This window comes from Gallinula chloropus, assembly GCF_964237585.1.
Source record: "Gallinula chloropus genome assembly, chromosome: 5".
NCBI classification, from domain to species: domain Eukaryota; kingdom Metazoa; phylum Chordata; class Aves; order Gruiformes; family Rallidae; genus Gallinula; species Gallinula chloropus.
Window position 1 is genome coordinate 21,492,578 of NC_140090.1, and position 17,342 is coordinate 21,509,919.

A 17,342-nucleotide genomic window follows, 5' to 3' on the forward strand; every position below is an offset into this window, starting at 1 on the left:
CCTGCTAGTAAGTACTGAACCATAATATACATTGCAGATAGTATAATATTTGATAAATACCTTTAAGCAAATGTATATGCTCTTTCCGTCCTGCCTCGAACGTACAGGTATGCGATTACTAAGAAGGGAAGAGGTATCACCATAGGCAATGCTAAGCACCAGTCAAGAAGAGGCCAATTTAAAACATCTTTCTAATTATTTCTCTGAAGCAGTGTGTTGTGTTTGGTGTAAATACAAAATAATTTTTAAATTTTCATATTTAAAATCAAGGTTTTTATCACTTCATTCTCCTCTTCAAAATCTGCATTCTGGAATTCCAGTTTCATCGCACTTTGAAAACCAAGGATAAGTGTTTTGTTTCTTGTATTTTGAATTTATTGAGTGGGTAACTATATCCTTGTAGAGAAACGTCTGTTAGTTTGAAGATGGATAATAGTACTGGTTCAGTATCAGCAAATCAGTTGTAGCTGCTGAGGTTTTTTCCAACAAAAGCAATGAATTAGTTGTATTTTAGCCTACTATAAAGTCTTGTGGAATCGGTACTGAAACGCAGGGAATCCCTTTCTAGACCCTTTTTGTATCCCAGATTGAAGTCCTGCTCAGTTCTTAATATGCAATTTCAAACTGTAATTAACTTCTTTTTCTAATGTTACATCCTTTAATTCTCTAGTGTTTATCCAAGTTGCTGTAAATTAATGATACTGCAGCACATAAATTAAAAATAGAAGAGTTCACCCAAATTTTATTCCAGAAATAAAAATGTGACTTGAACCAAACAGAACTGTTTGTCTCCTGGGCTAAGATTTTCTGATGCCTGTTGGCTAGAAGGGAAGATGAATATAGATTTTTGAAAGCTATTGCAGACCCATTTAAAATTGAAGGTCAGTTTAATTGCAAATGAATTGGTTTGGAAATTGAAAATAGGAACGTATGTGCTGGTACTTGCTGCTCCATTATGGTCAATGGTTAGGAAGCTGTAGGAACATAATCTGCTGCAATTCATTTGTGCATCTTGGAGAGTGAGGGCTGTGGTGTGATTCCAGAATTATATACTGCCCTCTCAGCTTATGTGCAGAGTAAGTGATTTATCCAGTACCTTTCAAAGTCCTTGATTAGAATAAAAATATTGTACCTGTATTTTGGACTTTTTAATTACAGGGAAGAGAGACTTAGTGAGCAGCGCAGTGGCTGGTTGCTTTAAGAGCTGCACTGTTTCCCAGTGGTTTTGCCAAAAGCATTCAGAATAAAAAAGTTCATTGGACAAAAGTTCATTGGACAAAGACAATGATTCTTGCTGAGTCAATGCCAGGAGAGCCTCTCTAACAAGGGACTCCTGAGTGCAGGCTTGTCTGAGGAAGAGAAACATTTTGTGTCACAAAACCAGGAGCTACTGTCAACCTCCTGCCACTGAGGAGTGGCATTTGTCTTGAACACAAGACATTTGTGTTCAGGAAGAGGTTTTGAAGTACTGAAAATTATGATACTGGTTTGCCCTTGGTTGGTGATTTTTTTTACTATTTTTTCCCTAGCCTTAGTTTTACTCTGTCATCTGAACACAGTGTGACACTTGTGTGTCTGTAGCGTCTCTTTCATTACTTCTTACAAACTTCCCCTCCCTAGAGGTGAATTCCAGTGACTTAACTGGAGGAAATACGAGAGAGGAGGAAGTGAGATGGGAGGAGAGCCTATGGATCAGCAAGGGAAAAGAAGGGAGAAGAAAGACCTCATTCAAACTCTGAGCATAACTGGCCAGGTGAGCACTAAACTTTTTAAGAATCCATTCTACAGCTGAACTTCAGTAATACCGAGCCAGAGAACAGGACGGCACCTTTGGCTTGATTGTTTCAGGGAAGTTGGGAGTGCTCTGCAGCTGCAAGAACAATCAGCCCTTCATTCAGTAGGAGTTTTTCTTTTGTTCTTGCTGCTGTTTAATTCTTTTTCATGAGATTGAGCTGAGCTGTACTGCAGCAGAATAAACAAGCTGCAATGTATCTGGCAATCATCCAGGACACAAGTACAGAGTGGGCATTTTTATTAAAAACTCCTGTATTAGAGACTAAAATATGGAGTCATGTTCCTCCTGGTGCTAACAGGAAGAATCAAATAGGTGAACTTGTTTGCTGTGTGTCTTGAGGAGGAGGAGAATGTATGAGATATTTTATTCTTTGCTGCTGCCTGGAGCAAGGCATGTCAGTAGCCTCTTAGTGATTGGTCCTCTTTTTCTCCACCCCTTATCCAGGTGTTCCTTCCTGAGACACTTTACTGTGCTGTGTGGGGAGGGGGTACTGATATTCTGTATGGGAAGAGGAGATGTTTACAGAACTATAAATTTTAAAACACCAGACTAAGTTAATTTTACAATGTCTCTTATGATATAGATGAAAATTCAGGAAAACTATGTCCTGCCATAACATGATATGAATTAATAAAAGGAGTAGCTTTTAGTAGTAGAGCATGTATGAGAGAAAAATATCTCAGGATAAGGAAAGAGTTAAAGACAGCACATGTCCTTTTGTGTCTTTCACTGTTCCTTCTGCCTTTGTGGCCACTGCTTTCTTGGTCACAGTATCAAGAGAAAGTTCTTCATTTGCCTGCTTATCCAGATAGCATTGTGGTTGCCAACAATTAAAGTAGCTATTTTCTTTTCCTTCTTCCTGTGCTGATGGTAGCACATTGACTGTGGAGAGAGGTACTTTCAGTACACTGGTAAACATGTCCAACCCACCTGAGATAATGGCATAATTACTGCCATCACTTTATTCAGGCAGCTGTCTGACATTCCGCATGGACACAATATTTTTGGGCTTTGCACAGACCCTTCTCACCTTACACACAGTTTCCATGATTCACAAGAAAATTCCATCTCCTTCAGTCTCCTGGTCACACCATTACTGTAGCAGAAAAAATAGGGAATCATTTATCCCTCCAATTCACGGAGCAGTGCTTGCACTACTAACCCCTAGAGATTTCTGTGGTGAGCAACCTGAAACACTTGAAAGGGATGTAATTTCCAGGAGGTCAGTGTTCATGGATGATAGCTCAGCAATATATTAAGCCAGGCATTTTGGTGAAAAAAGATCTGTTTGTATTTAATCTGCATTGAATTATTATTCCTATGTTGTGTTCAATGACTGAAAATTACATATTTAATAGCAAGGTCAACTCTGTAAGCAGATAGCACCTCTGTTAATAAATATATACATCCTGGCTTGTGTTTAGCTGGGGTTTATTCATAGCAGACAGGAAATAATTGCCTCTCTTCCTTGGCATCTAAATGTGAGAGCCAGGCACTTGATTTTTGGCTGCCAGAGATTCGAACCTGGGAGGAGTTCAGAGCAAGGTGTAAGAAAGAATGGTGAATTCCAAATGGAGGGAGGTACTTAAAAGCAAATTAAGGCTTTCTGTCCCAGTTTCATAGAGGCACCAAAGAGCATTTCAGATAGGTCCTTTTGAGGAGTGATGCCCACCCTCCCAGGTCCACATGTTGGTCTTTTTTTTCATTGTTGTGAATGTCAGTTTGAATGCTAAAATTCCATATTGGAATACTTAACACAAGTCCTTTGTCTCCCACCCATAGAACTGGGATCCTAGCATTTAAGCAGAGCAGTGTGAAATGTATGAATAGATAATGTAATTTTCTCAATGCTGTCCTAATGATTAGTGTCTGCTGCATGGCATCACAAGTAATAATATGAATTCTGCAGAACAGAATAGAGAGGAACTAGAAAATTCTCTCTTGAGAGGAGAAATTGATGTGAATTTTCCCTTTCATCCTGGCAAGGTTTCTTATGTTGGTTGGTACTTTCTAATTGCTATCAGCAGTATCAAAAGACACAAAGTTATGTAAAAGAAATTCCAGCCTTTGCCCAGAAATCCATAGATTTCATTCCTGCTGTGCTGTGCCATATTCAAAGTTAATTGGATGACCCAATTTTAAACCTGAAATACTGTATAATTGCACTAATACAGTCCCTAAATTCATAAGTTGCTTGAAGAGCGGCACATCTACATTCTTAGGTACAAAAAGCTGGAGGCCAAAACAGTGTTGGAAGCACATTAGCAGTTAATGACTGAAAAGAGAGGTGACCAGCAGAATGGGAATGTATGCAACTACCATATGATAAAAGCCAGTTGTTTTCACTTTAGTCAAATTTGCTTTGTAACAGTCTTGTATGAAGGCACTTTAAGGGGTTGTGTTCATCATTCCCCTGCATTGCACTAAAGCATCATCCTGCTTCTTTACATATGCCATTCAGTGTTTGAAATAGATCAATTGAGCAAGAGTTTGAAATACTCTTTAAGTTCCCTTTTCAAACTAAATCAAACTGTAAGTTTTGAATTTCTGTTTCATTCACCATGTGCTTTTGAGACCTCCTCATGTTCTTGTTAATAATTCAGCCTTTACCTATTCTAGGTTTATTGCTCAGAGAGACAGTACCTTTAGCTGAGTCCAGCATATGGCCACCAGAAGCTATGTCAGGTAAGGAATACAATGTTTAATTTTTCACTTTAATCTCTTTTATTGTTAATCACCTTTGGAATAGAAATGTAATGCATTCAGCCGGGTTTCTGTACATGAACAACTGTTAGCTTGGGTAGCCTGCTACTTTGAAACAGCTGGAGAAATGCCAAAGATCTCAAGTGTCTTGAAGGTTGTCAAGCTTTTGCTTTTTATGTTTGCTGTTGCAGCAGCTGAGAACACAGCAAGTCCTGAAGCAAACTGGATTAGGTAAGAAAGAATTTTTAAATGTAATCTTCTGTGGCATCCTGGAGAAAACAACAAATATATTGTGTTGTTATAACTCTCTTACCACAAAGTAGGTAAGTCCCTGTCTCATTCTGCTAACATGTCATAATTATATTACAGGTGATCAGCTAGTAGCTGTGAAGTGTTGCTTTGCTTGCAGCTGTATTTCTTTTTCTTTTTTTTTCTCAAGTAGTGAAATTAAAGTTATCAAGCTAGGCCAAATAGCTGACTCTCCATTTCATCAGAACACCAGGAACACTGGGAAAGAAAGATACTGAGAATGTGTACTGTAAAATAATGGTTGCTGACTGTTGTTGATTCTCAACATGGGCTTTATACATTTGTAACAGCACAGCTGTATTTGACTGTGGTTGCAGTAGCAACAAACATTCCCTGAGGGTAGAAATGCCCTTGTGTATGTAGGCTTGTTCAGAAACTACTTACTAGAGACTTTTTAACTGAGTAGTGCATAGCATGATGAAATACAAATCTCTGTGACTGGTAAAATTCTTAGTTATATTTATTATTCAGCCTCATCTCAGAAAGAAAATACAGTGCTTAGTTTCTACAGGCCTTACCTGTTAGCTTCCTTCAAAAGAGCGACCGTTATAAATCATACCTTAAAAGCTGCTGATCTTGAATTACGAGTTTGTAGTCTTGATGGTTTTGATGATGGGCAGTGCCAACAGTATTGGAAGAGGAATAAGCTTTTACAACCTTGATACTAAAGGAAAGAATGGATGTGAAAAGTGCAACCTGTACTGCTTTCTTTACGATTGCTGTCTGAAGAATTGGCTCATGGTATACTTTTTCCTGCTTGGGTTCTTTGCCAAAAAAATAAAGTGGTTGCTCTCTTTCCCATCAGGATTCACAGCCTGGTCAGTATCGACCTATTGTGAAATGAAACACAGGGATATTATTATCAAAAAATTTAAAAGGAAAAATCAGTTCACTGAGAATATTAGTGCTGTAGGTAACATAGTTTCCAACTAAGGATTTACATATGTGTTAGCTCTTTAAAAAAGCAGAAACAAGCAAGGTCTTGCATGGGGTTCTTAGCTATGGGTATAGCAACATGAGTAGCTCTCTTTAAGTCATTGTGATAATGGAGCTAATGACAAGACAGTTGGCACTGTCGCGCTAAGGTGATCTTCACTCTTGCAAGACAAAATATAGTTAGATTATCACATTTTTGCAGAGATACGCAATTATCCATGTGTAGAAAAGATTTGACTCCTATTAGCCAGCAGATGCCTGTGTCCTTGACAAAGCCATCTCTGCAAGATAGATATAATCTATAAAATGCACAGTGATCTGTTCTATATGCCATGGTTTCCTCTCCAAAATGGTTTATGACTTGTGAATATATAAATGTTTTGGGGACTAGGTGGAGGACCTTGGAGTGCTACAACAATACCAACTCCAGTAAGGCTGCCTTAAGGCCCAAGTGTAGCAGATTTCCATAGTATGAAACAAACCCTATATTCTATTCTTGACAGTGTTCCAGCCCTACCATGGAGGCTGTACTGAAGTTGTGGGTATGAAACTGAGCCTTATCCTTGCTGCTTTCCCAGACTTTCCTACGTTTGGACCCAAGTGTGCAAGACTCAAACAAAGCTTGCTAACTGCAGTTCTGCATCTCCAGGTGTGCTGTTTTCTTCCCGTGGCTCACAGGACATTGAAGCTTTTTGGAGAACAATTCTTTAGGAGGACTCTGGGTCACTAATAAGCAGCATATTGTAAATGCTTCAGTAAAGGCTTTATAATATCCTGCAGTGGGAGATGTATCCAGCAGAGGGGGAGGGGACTTGTTTTACTGTGGCCTGCTTGAGTCCAGCTGCAAGACTGGTGCTAAATACGGATTTGAGATTTTGAGATTCATATGCAAATGGTATGTTGTGTGCAAAAATAGACTGAGCTCTTGTTTAGGTATAGGAAGGTAGAGGCATCTCTGGTGGGTTTTTTGGGTTTTGTGTGTGTGTGGGGGTAATAAAGGGAAAGATAGAAATATTTGGGAAAAGTTTCTTGCTAACATTGAAATCAGAAACAATAGAAAGCACTGCTTAAAACTGTGTGAAAGAGTGCTGTCTCTGCTCTTTTTACTTTCCTGGGTAGGCATAGAACTGGAAGAGCCATGCTGATCCCAGGGAAGATCTTGTCTTTACATTTTACTACTACTTGGAAAAAGAAAAATCCATCCATTGTATGATAAATATTTCCCTGCACAAGCAGACTTTTAGCAAACTCTGCCAGGTGCTTGAATCAGTGTTTCCTGATTCAACGTTCTCTGCTACTTCTATCCTCAGCTTAGGCATTGAGCAAATGTCATGGAAAGAGAGAAATGCTTTATGATAGTTCAACTACCAGAATAACTACTTCTGCTCTTCTCTCATGACCAACACTGTTGCCGGTTCTCGTCTCTTCCTACTCATATGTCTCCCTACCTCTTTGCCTAGCATGATCTGAAGAGTAGAAGGGAACTGTAGTTAATTTGGGCTTGAAAGACAGGAAGAACAAGAGATTTCAGAAACGCTTCTTTCTTCAAGATCTCTCCTTTTTTTTCCTGAGTAAATGTGTCTAAAATAATCTAATTGTCAATAAAATTTAACACAAAGTAAAAATCACCGTGAACAGAGAGAAAGCTGAAATGGAGAAATAGTTCATGTGGTGCAATGATTTTCAGAAAAAGGGCTGCACTGTAGAGTTAAGGCAGCCTGAGGATCAGCCTACTGAACACACCAGGTCTCTGTTTGGTGGAAAGTGATTTGCTTTCAAAGGCTTAGCAGCTCACGACAGATTTTGCAGGATCTGTCATCAACGCAGTAAATGTTTTTAAAACCATTTTTTTAACTGTTCTTCTCCAGTACAGTTGCCTTTTGATTTAGAAAAAGGAGAAATTATTGGTGAGTTCCCTGTGCCAGTTATTGCATACTTTTTAATGTGTTAACTTTGATATTAGCTGGCAAATCCTGAAGCTACAGGGAGAGCAGAAGCTGTTCTCCTTCAGATTCCTGATTTCTAAATAAGTCAGCTACTCAGTCTAGGTATGTAACCACTGTCCTGTTACTTCATCTCTGCTGTAGGACAATCTTGTCATGTTTGTAGCATGTCCAAGGGACTGTCACTGACCTGTTTGTTACATGGTTGCATTTGTTCTGAAGAATTGGTATAAAACCTGTTCTGAAAGGAAAAAATAAAAGCGTAATAACACTGTTGCTGCCAGTTTTCCTGGATATATGGGAAATAGACTAAGTGCATTAAGCAGGAGGAGTAAAAAGTGTGGAGTGGGATGGCAGTTTTCATGTCTCCTTATGTGGTTTTCACACTATATTTTAACTTACTGAAGGCCTGAATGATAGATGTGGTTAATTCCATCTCACGTGCAAGAAGGCGGCATGTTCGGCACACATCTTGTTGTCTTCACTTGTTCTCTCATCGTTTCTGTCAATAGCTACATGGATGATCTTTATACTTTGCGTGTAGCCTGTGAAGTGGATATAAAGACCTGTCAGGCTACCTTTTCTAATACATTTTCTTCTGAAGAAACAAACCTAGCATAAATGTCATCTGCAGTATGAAGAACTGTAGCAGATGGAACATTGAATTAATGGCTCTGAGAGGCAAGCCAGAAAAGATTGAAATGAGATAAAGATGGTAGATACAGTAGATGATTAAAAAAATTCCTGTGATTAAAAATGAGTGCAAGATAAGTATATCTTACAAAAATTACAGAGTATTTAAAAATCACCTATCTCTCATATTCTTGGAAAAATGTTTTAAAATAATTTGCAATTATGTTTATATGAAAAATTAATTTGATTAAAAGGATATTTTTCAGCTGTGGGTCTTACATTCTTTTTGTAACAATTATTTTGAGTATGCTGAAAGGTAGGGAATTCGCTTATAAAAGGTGTTTGCAATGGTGCTTCATGTTATTGGGAAGATTACTGTCTCAGTGAAAAACAATTATAAAAGTAAACTGATTGCCATAATGAAAATCGTATACACTGTCATCAAATATATAGGAAGGACCAGTGTTAGTCAAAGGAAGTGACTTGAGTTTAGCAACTGATAATAAGTTCCTTTCATAGGTTCAAGGAATGGAAGCAATTTATATGCTTTATATTTATAAGGTTTGGAGGGTCTGCAGAAGTCAACTAACAGTAAACTAAAGGATATGTCAATGATTCATGTAAATAGGGTAAGTGGCTTCTCACTAGTGGTAATTTGGCCTCTTCCCAGCTTCAAGTGTAAAAGACTGTCTAATACCATATATGTTCTAACACAGAGAAACTAGTTGGTCAAAAGGTGGTGGCTTAAGTTTGTTCAGCTGAGAGCTTCTCAGCACTGCTGAGAAAATTTACTTGGTTTCACTCACACTCACTCACAGCAGTAAACAGCCTTTGGGTGCTGTGAAATGAACACCTTCTTTTGACCAGCCTATGAAAAGGCATTTTGAACAGAAAATTCATGCACTCCCTGAGCTGGAAGGTGAGTGCTCTTTATGACAGGCTGAAAGACTGGGCATGCAACATGTGCAAGGGACATAGAAGAATGCAATTTAGAGTACTTGTGAAATCAGGTAATGACCTTTCAGCTGTAAACAATTGTGATGAAGAGTCCACACCCTGCTTCCCCCTTCATAAATTGGGGTGGTCTTGCTATAGGTAAAAGTCTGTGTGTTCAGGGACGTGGGGTTTTTTCAAACTGATTAGCATAATGTGACTCAAAACGGGGGAAAATAGCATTTTAGCCCTCAGGGCTACCCTGAGGACAAGGATGCGGCAATGCTGCCACTTCCTCAAGGTATGGGTTTTGGTGCAGCTATCTTAAAGTTTCCTCATCTTTGCCTTCGTATGCTGCAGTTATTCCTCTTGATTCTGGTCAAGGTGTTCTTCCTTGAAGTGGGAAGTCATGGAGTAGCTATAGCTGCCAAATACTAGTAGGTTCTAATTTTCAGATAGTTCTCTGGATATAGTTAATCTGAGTTTCTTTCTTGATTGGCAGTATCAGCTCACTCAAACATCTGATTAACCTATACTTACTGCTGATAACATGCATGCACAAACTCGGGTATTGCACAAGCTCACGTTGCAGCAGAGTTTCTGTTGAACTCTTATCTCCATTTTACTGTAAGTTGACTGAAAGAGAATAAAGGGAATATTAACTGCCTGGCAAGAAAGGACTACATACAGCTCCTTGGGGAGCAGTGACAGAAGCTCCAATAACAAGCACATGAGGCAACAAACCGGTAGTATAATCTTAATCCAAAGTGAAACTGGAAACCTCCTGGGACTGAGAGCCAGCAATCAGCACTGCACAGTAAAGCAATGCGAGGGCCACAAATGAGGTATTTGAAAGTCAGGAAGCAGGCAGTAGAGTGGACCTGCAGAAGCAGCTGGAGGGGAACCCAGCAATCAGCACTGCTGTGCTGCAAGGGTTCAGGTTTTTATTTTTTTTTAATTTTTGGTGGGTCTCTGAAGGAGGTGTTTTGCCTTAATTACTGTAGTCCCTCTGAGGCACAGAGGGAAAGAATTCACTGCATGCAAGTGTATTTCTAGATCTGCTATATTTTTCTTTTGAAACAGATTCACTGCTCTCTCCTCCACCCCCAATTAGCAAGCTCTTACAGTAATATACCATTCCTGGGGCTTTCAGATTTCTTTTCATCATCCAGTTGGTTAGTGTCTCTTAACTTTTGAAGTGGTTTAGAGAGCAAGTTTTGTCTTCTAAGAACTCAACTTTTTTGTCATGCTTTGCTGCCTGTTTGGAATGCAGTCAGTGACAAATAGATGTCTGCTTGTCTTAAACCATGTAAGTAAGGGTCAGAAAATTAATGGAACAACTACATACAGTAGTGTGTAGTCTAAGTGTATCAGTAAGTGTATCTGTAAGTGTATCATTAAAAAGTGCATGAAGAGCTGCCATGAAGTTACATCAATCTTTGTAAAAAGAAGTTGCAAGAATTGCTGCTTCTGGAACTATTTCTTATAAGGAATGTCATGAACATTGAGCTATGATAATGAGAAATTTCTTATAGTCTGGTTTTAATAGTTATAAGATCACCTATGGTGTAGCTTTCTGTCTTTAATAAATCTTACTTTTTTGAGGCTTAACAATGTTGCATCTAGAGGGATGCACAAAGTATAGTAGTAGAATGAAATTTAAATTACCAACTTCTGTGAACTTTGAAGGGTGCAAATACATAAATCTTATTTATCTACCTGAAATATGGAGTCATCTTTCTAAGTAAATTTTAAATATTTCCTGTACTGTGTTGTACAGAAAAGGGCAATTATTAGGAATGTTTAAAAAGGCATCTTACTCTAACATTCAGAATGAAATTAAGAAAGCTCTTTGCAAGTTCATTACTAAACAAGAATGAAAAGGCTATATTTCTCCTTATTAAAGTCTTGATGACAAATGGGTATGAATATTTCATCAGCCAGAAGGATACTTTGTTACCACTCAAACTTAGCCTTATGCTTTCATGAATTCCAGATCCTTATGAATAAGAATAGTTTTATAATCTGCAGCAAAGACTAATTTTGCTAAATAATACATACTAAACTGCTGAAATTTTTCAAGACTATTTATTTAATAGAAGGAAGAAATAATTAAATTTGAAAAATAGGGTTTGGGAGAGGATTTTTAAAAGCTGGTTCTGAAACAGGGTTCTGCTTTACAGTGCGGGGCTTTGTGTAATTAAATATTGGTTGTCTGTAAGCAGTACCTAATGTAGGATTCAGATGTTAAAGTTTAGTTTTAAGAGTCTATGAACACTAACCATTATGATCAGGCAGTACTGTAATGTGTATTTTCGCCTGTCTTTCTCTAAGCAAGTGAAAATAATGACTTTGAGAAAAATGTATCTGACGCATCTGTTAATAGGGCTGTTGAATTTCACTGTCTCTGTCTCTTGATATCTCGTGATGTCCGTAGATCAGTAGGTCTTGCTACTCTTTGGTTTGAAGAACATCCAAGTTTTTGCATGTTTTGAAGGAGGCTAATGTGGAAAAAGGCTTGGGTAAAGCCATCCAGCAGCAAAGGCTAGGCTGTCCTGCAAGGGCAGGTGAGCAGGGAGCTATGGGTCCCAGTGAGGCAGCAGGGGCAGTGGCCTCACTGAGCATGGGGCATCCTGGCCCAGGGATGGCAGCCAGCATGGGTCAGGAGAGTATGTAGCAACAAGGTAGACTCGAGGTCTGGCCAGGAGATCAAGACCACAGGTCAGGGCTTGGATGTATGAGGTACATGATCAAGCAAAGGCATGGCTGTAGCATAGCTCAGGCAGGGACCAAGGGTGATGGTCTTGGGTTAGATGCAGCTCTCAAAAGAAGCAGATGCCCTGACATTGCAAACTTTTGCATAATTATTTAAGTTCTTGTGCTGTTTACATCTCTTTGCATGTGCTGGGCATTATTCTGTGCTGGTTGTTGCAGGTGATAAGTGGTTTTACATGCTGCTCTTGCCTGAGTCAGAGCTCGCGTGCCTGTCTGCCGCAGGTCTGTTTTCTCACAATATTTTTGATTCATGAACACTTTTATTACATCACAGTACAGCCCACTCACAATAAGAGTCATTCTGGCATGGATGACTTCAGTTGCTGACACAGTCTAATTGTCTTGTCAAGGATTAAGTCTGGATTCTGCAGTAATTTCCTTTTGAGTGATCATAAGAAGTTTTTTTATCAAAGACTTACTTAACTCATAAACTTGCATGATTGTTTCTTCATCTTTTGACAGCCACGTTTTTAAAGTTTTTCCTTTGTACATAGGGCAAACCACAAATCTCTAATGGATTTCATTTTTACATGGAATACCATATTCCTTTGGGATTTGTGACATTGCACTGTACTTCCTTCCTACATCTAAATTAGCAAATACATCAACTGCTTCAGAATCTGTCATCTGAAAGTTGTTCTTTTTTGCTGGCACCCAGTAGTTGAAAGTACAGAATGAACTGTAAGTTTACAACTCTTCATTTTTCCTCCTCCTCTTTTGTTCCTGGAGCTCAGGAGGCCAGTGAATCATTTCTGAAATCATTATAGGTCTGCAGTCCTTGAAAGAGAGTTATTGTTCAGAGAACAAGTCCAGTGACACATGCTTTTCTGTAACCTGTTCCTCTCGGAGAGGTTGGTTTGAGGATTTTTTTTTTTTTTGCCCTAGAAGCTAAGGTAAACGAATTTGCAGTTTCAAAATCACCATTCTTTGTGGCCTTTTTCTGTCTGACTTTTCTCGGCAGTGATGAGAAGAAAGCAGTGTTCATAGTCTGTAACGTTATTTCCTAGTGTCTGCTGTAGTACCTCTGATTTCAGACTCAAGATAACAGTGTTTTCTTTGTGTTCTGGACTAAACTAGACAAAGGATCTGTAGTCTTACCTTGGAAATGCTTACAGCATCCCTCAAAAATAGGACTGCATGCTGAACCAGTATCCAATACTAACAGCATTCATTATCATCACATGCAGCCTCTATTGAGAACCTCAGTTAAGAGACGCATGTCTATCCCACTTGATGTGTCTGCTTACAGTATGGTTGTTAATTTGCAACATAACAAATGTATCAAAATACAAATGTTAACAGAGATGCTTTGTCTCTAAATTTTGACCATTTTCCAGCTAATATTATACTTCACAACAGACTAACAGTCTGAATAGATGAGTCAAATATGAAAAATGACAGAAGTGTGTTATGGGGCAGGTGAGACTCTTCACATAAGGCTTAAAGCCATCAGCCACTCTGTTGCTTACCACCTTCTGGACTGATAGAGGAACAGATTAGTACTTAGATAAACAACCAGTAGTTAGTGTTTTCGGGGAGCAAAGGCACATTGCCCCAGAAATGGGGTTGGATTATAAAGCAAAAATTGTTGTGAAGTAGTATTCACTTCTGTGAGGGGGATATAAGCTGAATAAGGGCTGTGTTGACCCTTCAGAGCTGATTTGAGTCTAGATGGATGTAGACTTGTTTCCTTCAATTTCTGTTCTTTTGTGACTTTATAAACCTTGGTAAACTGCATTGTTCATTGTGGGTGTAGTAAATAAATCTTTTATTAGTGATTTATGCTAACCTGGTTTCGTTAAGGGATGATATCAATAGAGCCAGCTAAATTGAAGGAATTTGTGCCCATAGGCTCTTGCAATCCATAGATGGTACTGAGCTACTCTGAGGCAGCCAGCAGGCCAAAACATTTCTTAGAGGCTGTAAAGGGTAGTGGAGTTGCACAGGTACCAATAATTCAGTGCCTAAGAAGCAGTTCTGTTGCTGAAGAGAAAATGTCTCTGAAACATGTATTATTTGGATTATGCTATCTGGGCCTGTAAACCCAAGGGAGAACCCCAAGGAAGAACCTCAAGGGTGTCAAAGGAGTATAAGGGTAGAGTTCATGGTTGCAAATTTTATGGATTGGGCAATTAGAGAATAGTGAGAATATTTCCAGGTATGCACAGAATTATTCTGTCCTGATACCTTAGTCCATTTGTATTCCATGCTTTGAAGGTCTGCTTTCTTCCAGGTCTGGTTTCTTCCAGATCCTGTTAGTTGCTTCCCATATGGTGGTTGCCTTCAGTAATGTAAAGGTTGAGCAGGGTGTTAGGTCAGCACAACTGTGAGATAACATCCCAGTTTTAAAATTAGTTCAGTTTTCATTAGTGAATTAACTGGCCATATAAATATTTATGATTATCTCAGATGTCTGATTACAACAGGAAATAAATAATTCATTATAGAAAATTAGCTTTGAGCAATTGATACCACAAGGATATAAATCAGATATGGCAATTAAAAAAAACAACAAAAAACAAACAGCACTATATAGTGTTTTTGCTGGAACATCCTCAAGTGAGTATCTTTTTGGGGCAATCATTGCAGTTCTAAGCTAGGTAACAAACCTTCCATTGTGTACACAGTAGTGATGTGAGAGTCTGTTTAGAGAAATGTGCACATAATATGTTGACAGGACAATTTAGGGAATCTATATGCAATATGTGGTTTCTGCTTGATACTGGAAAGTTTCTGTATGTAAGTCTGATAAGACTTCAAGCATCATTTTGAATGGGGGTGTATTTGCCTTGTCTGTTCCACTTCTGTTTCTGTAGGTTGGTTGAAGTAAACTTTGCACCTGCCAAAGCTAACAAAGGGGAAAAATTAAATTTTGATGAGTGAATGGCATTAAATAAAGGATTGAATACTCTGTGTGACAAGCCACTTACCAAACTTTAAACTTAAACTGGGGGGCTAAGACTTCAGTGGGAGGTGTTGGCTGCACAGTGGGTTTGAAGAAGAACCACCTAACAAGGAAAGTTGGAAGATTAGGGGAAATGGTTTCTTTTCAGCCATTTTAAAGGAAAATCAGCCTGCCTCTTTCCACAAGAAAAGAGTGCTTGCTGCAGAGATCATGAGGAATGACTTAGAACAGAAGAGCAACTGTGTTTCTGAGTAAATGTTACAAGCCTCAAAGAAGAGATTGAGGACTCCTGGTTGTGAGTTAGCAGCTGAAAATAGTTTGAGATGTCAGGAAGCTGAGGCAGTGAAGTCTTAAAACAAGATGTTTATTGGTTTGACTTTTTATTTATGTTCCTTGTAATAGCTAAAGTAAAAGAGTTTTAAGAACCCCTGTTAATTCTGTGCATGTAACTGTTTTACCTCACTTACCTTTAAAAATACCTTTGTTGAGCTTTGAATGAGGGTTTCAAGGCACTGGAGAACAAGCTGCCCAGCCTACCTTATTATCTATTTACTCTCTCTTGTTTGTTGAATGGTGTCACAAAATCTTTTCCTATTCCAAGTTCTGAAAGCCCACAGTATTGAACATGGAGCCCTTCCATAAACCAACAATATTGAAAAGAATACTGAATGGCTGCTAAGGAAGTGCTAGAAGCTGGTTATTCCAGGTCATAGTCACTGTTACAGCATCCTTAGTTATCATGTAGCTAAGGATGCTGTAAAAAACTAAGGATGCCTTTGTAAATTAAGTTCAGGCATTCTCTTAAATTCTTCAGGAGCATCTGCAGCAACCCTAGAGTTAATCTGGGTAAAGAGGCCAGTTTCTTCTGTGTTTAAATTCTATTCTGAAAGTTCATGGACTATTTTTCTTGCTGTTGCTGTTACTATTATTCTCTCTTCAAGATCACAGCTCTCGGAGGTGTTAACCTCCCTCAAATCCCCTGAATCAGTAGGACCTGAAATTGATTAGTGCTGCTCAGTGTGAAATACCTGGCAGGAGCAAGCAAGCTCTGAGAATTATTCCTTGTGTCCCTGTTAGCATCTGTGGTGCTGGTACCTTTTCCCTCAATGGGATAACTGAGTACTTTGGTAACATGTTTTTGTATTAAGTGGAAATTAGGACCATGTCTTAATTGTATTGACTTTCAGGCATCTTGATGTGCAGTGAACACAAATCAGGTCTTTCTTCTAGGTGACCATGTATCAGAATATATAGTAAAGTGCACCAAGGTCTAAATTATTATTTCAAGTTGCACAGCCACCTTTTTTTTACCAAGTAATGACTGAGATAATCTAAGTACTGCAGCAATGTTGTTTGCTGTTCAAGTCAATATATAAATTCATAAGTCAGGAAGATAAGTAAAGGTCCATCAGTTATTATACTGTGGAAAGCTGTTTTCTCTCTTTTTTTTATATTTTATTTTTAATTAAACTAGCTTCCCATTAGAGTTAACACATTAATCTTTCTGCTTGTATTAAATATTACCAAATGATAGGTCTTTATTGTGATCAGATCCACAAAAAGCAAAGTCATTTTTGTTCATCTCTATATAATTATTAAATAATGTAGGCAAGTATAAAAGCCCTGAGCAGCTTCTATGTCTATCAGTATCTGTCCTTGTCTTTTACCTATCTGTACCCCAAAATGCTTAACTGATTTTCAAGTTCAATATTTAACTCTCAGCAGCAGTGGGTGTTGGAATTCTGCCACTTTTTTTGTCAGTCTTTCCAGCTGGGAAGATGTCAAGCCAATTGCTTGTGAATTTGCCATGGTCTTTGTTACTGAACTCAACTTAGATGGTTATAGGCCCAGATAGCATAACCCGAATAATACATTTATAATTTATTAAACTTAATTCTTTAAAGGTTCTTTTGATAACTGCTCCATGAAGATAGCTGCTGAAGGAAGTCTAAAATTAATGGATTCTATCTTGTATGCCTATTATTATTTTTGAAGCCTGTTAGAGAAGAGAAATTATGCAAATTGGTGTCACGCTAGGCTACTGCACACATGCTGGTAATGCATAACAACTAGCTCACTGATGAAAATACTTCATCTTAAGCAAGAGTCATTGTCAGCACTAAGAGATATTCTTTGTATCACATTTAACAGTTTATTATTTTTCTTATGGATAAAGAAGAGTGTCTGTTCTTATTAAAAATCCTCATTAGAATAAAACCACTGTAAAACCAGTACTGGAGAACTATAGTGATGAATTATGAATGATTACATGATATAATTAAGGTATATTGCAAAACAATAGGAAGATTCCCTTCAAAAAATTAAGCAGTTGTTGCTCACGCTTTGTGAATGACTAAGTGGCTTTAATTCCTCAGCTCCTGCATGTAAAAGACTTGATAAATAGATCAGG

General features: G+C 38.3%; 1 protein-coding gene across 1 annotated transcript in view; it reads left to right on the forward strand.

The window, feature by feature from the left end:
• The first annotated feature begins 1,650 nt into the window (after positions 1-1,650).
• The window catches only part of MYO3B (myosin IIIB), a 193,728-nt gene continuing 178,036 nt past the window's right edge, over positions 1,651-17,342 (forward strand). Inside the window, exons 1-3 of the mRNA XM_084265139.1 lie at positions 1,651-1,753; positions 4,415-4,480; positions 4,690-4,729. Of these exons, the coding sequence (XP_084121265.1) occupies positions 4,474-4,480; positions 4,690-4,729 (47 nt within the window). The 5' untranslated portion in view covers positions 1,651-1,753; positions 4,415-4,473. The remainder of the gene's footprint in view (positions 1,754-4,414; positions 4,481-4,689; positions 4,730-17,342) is intronic.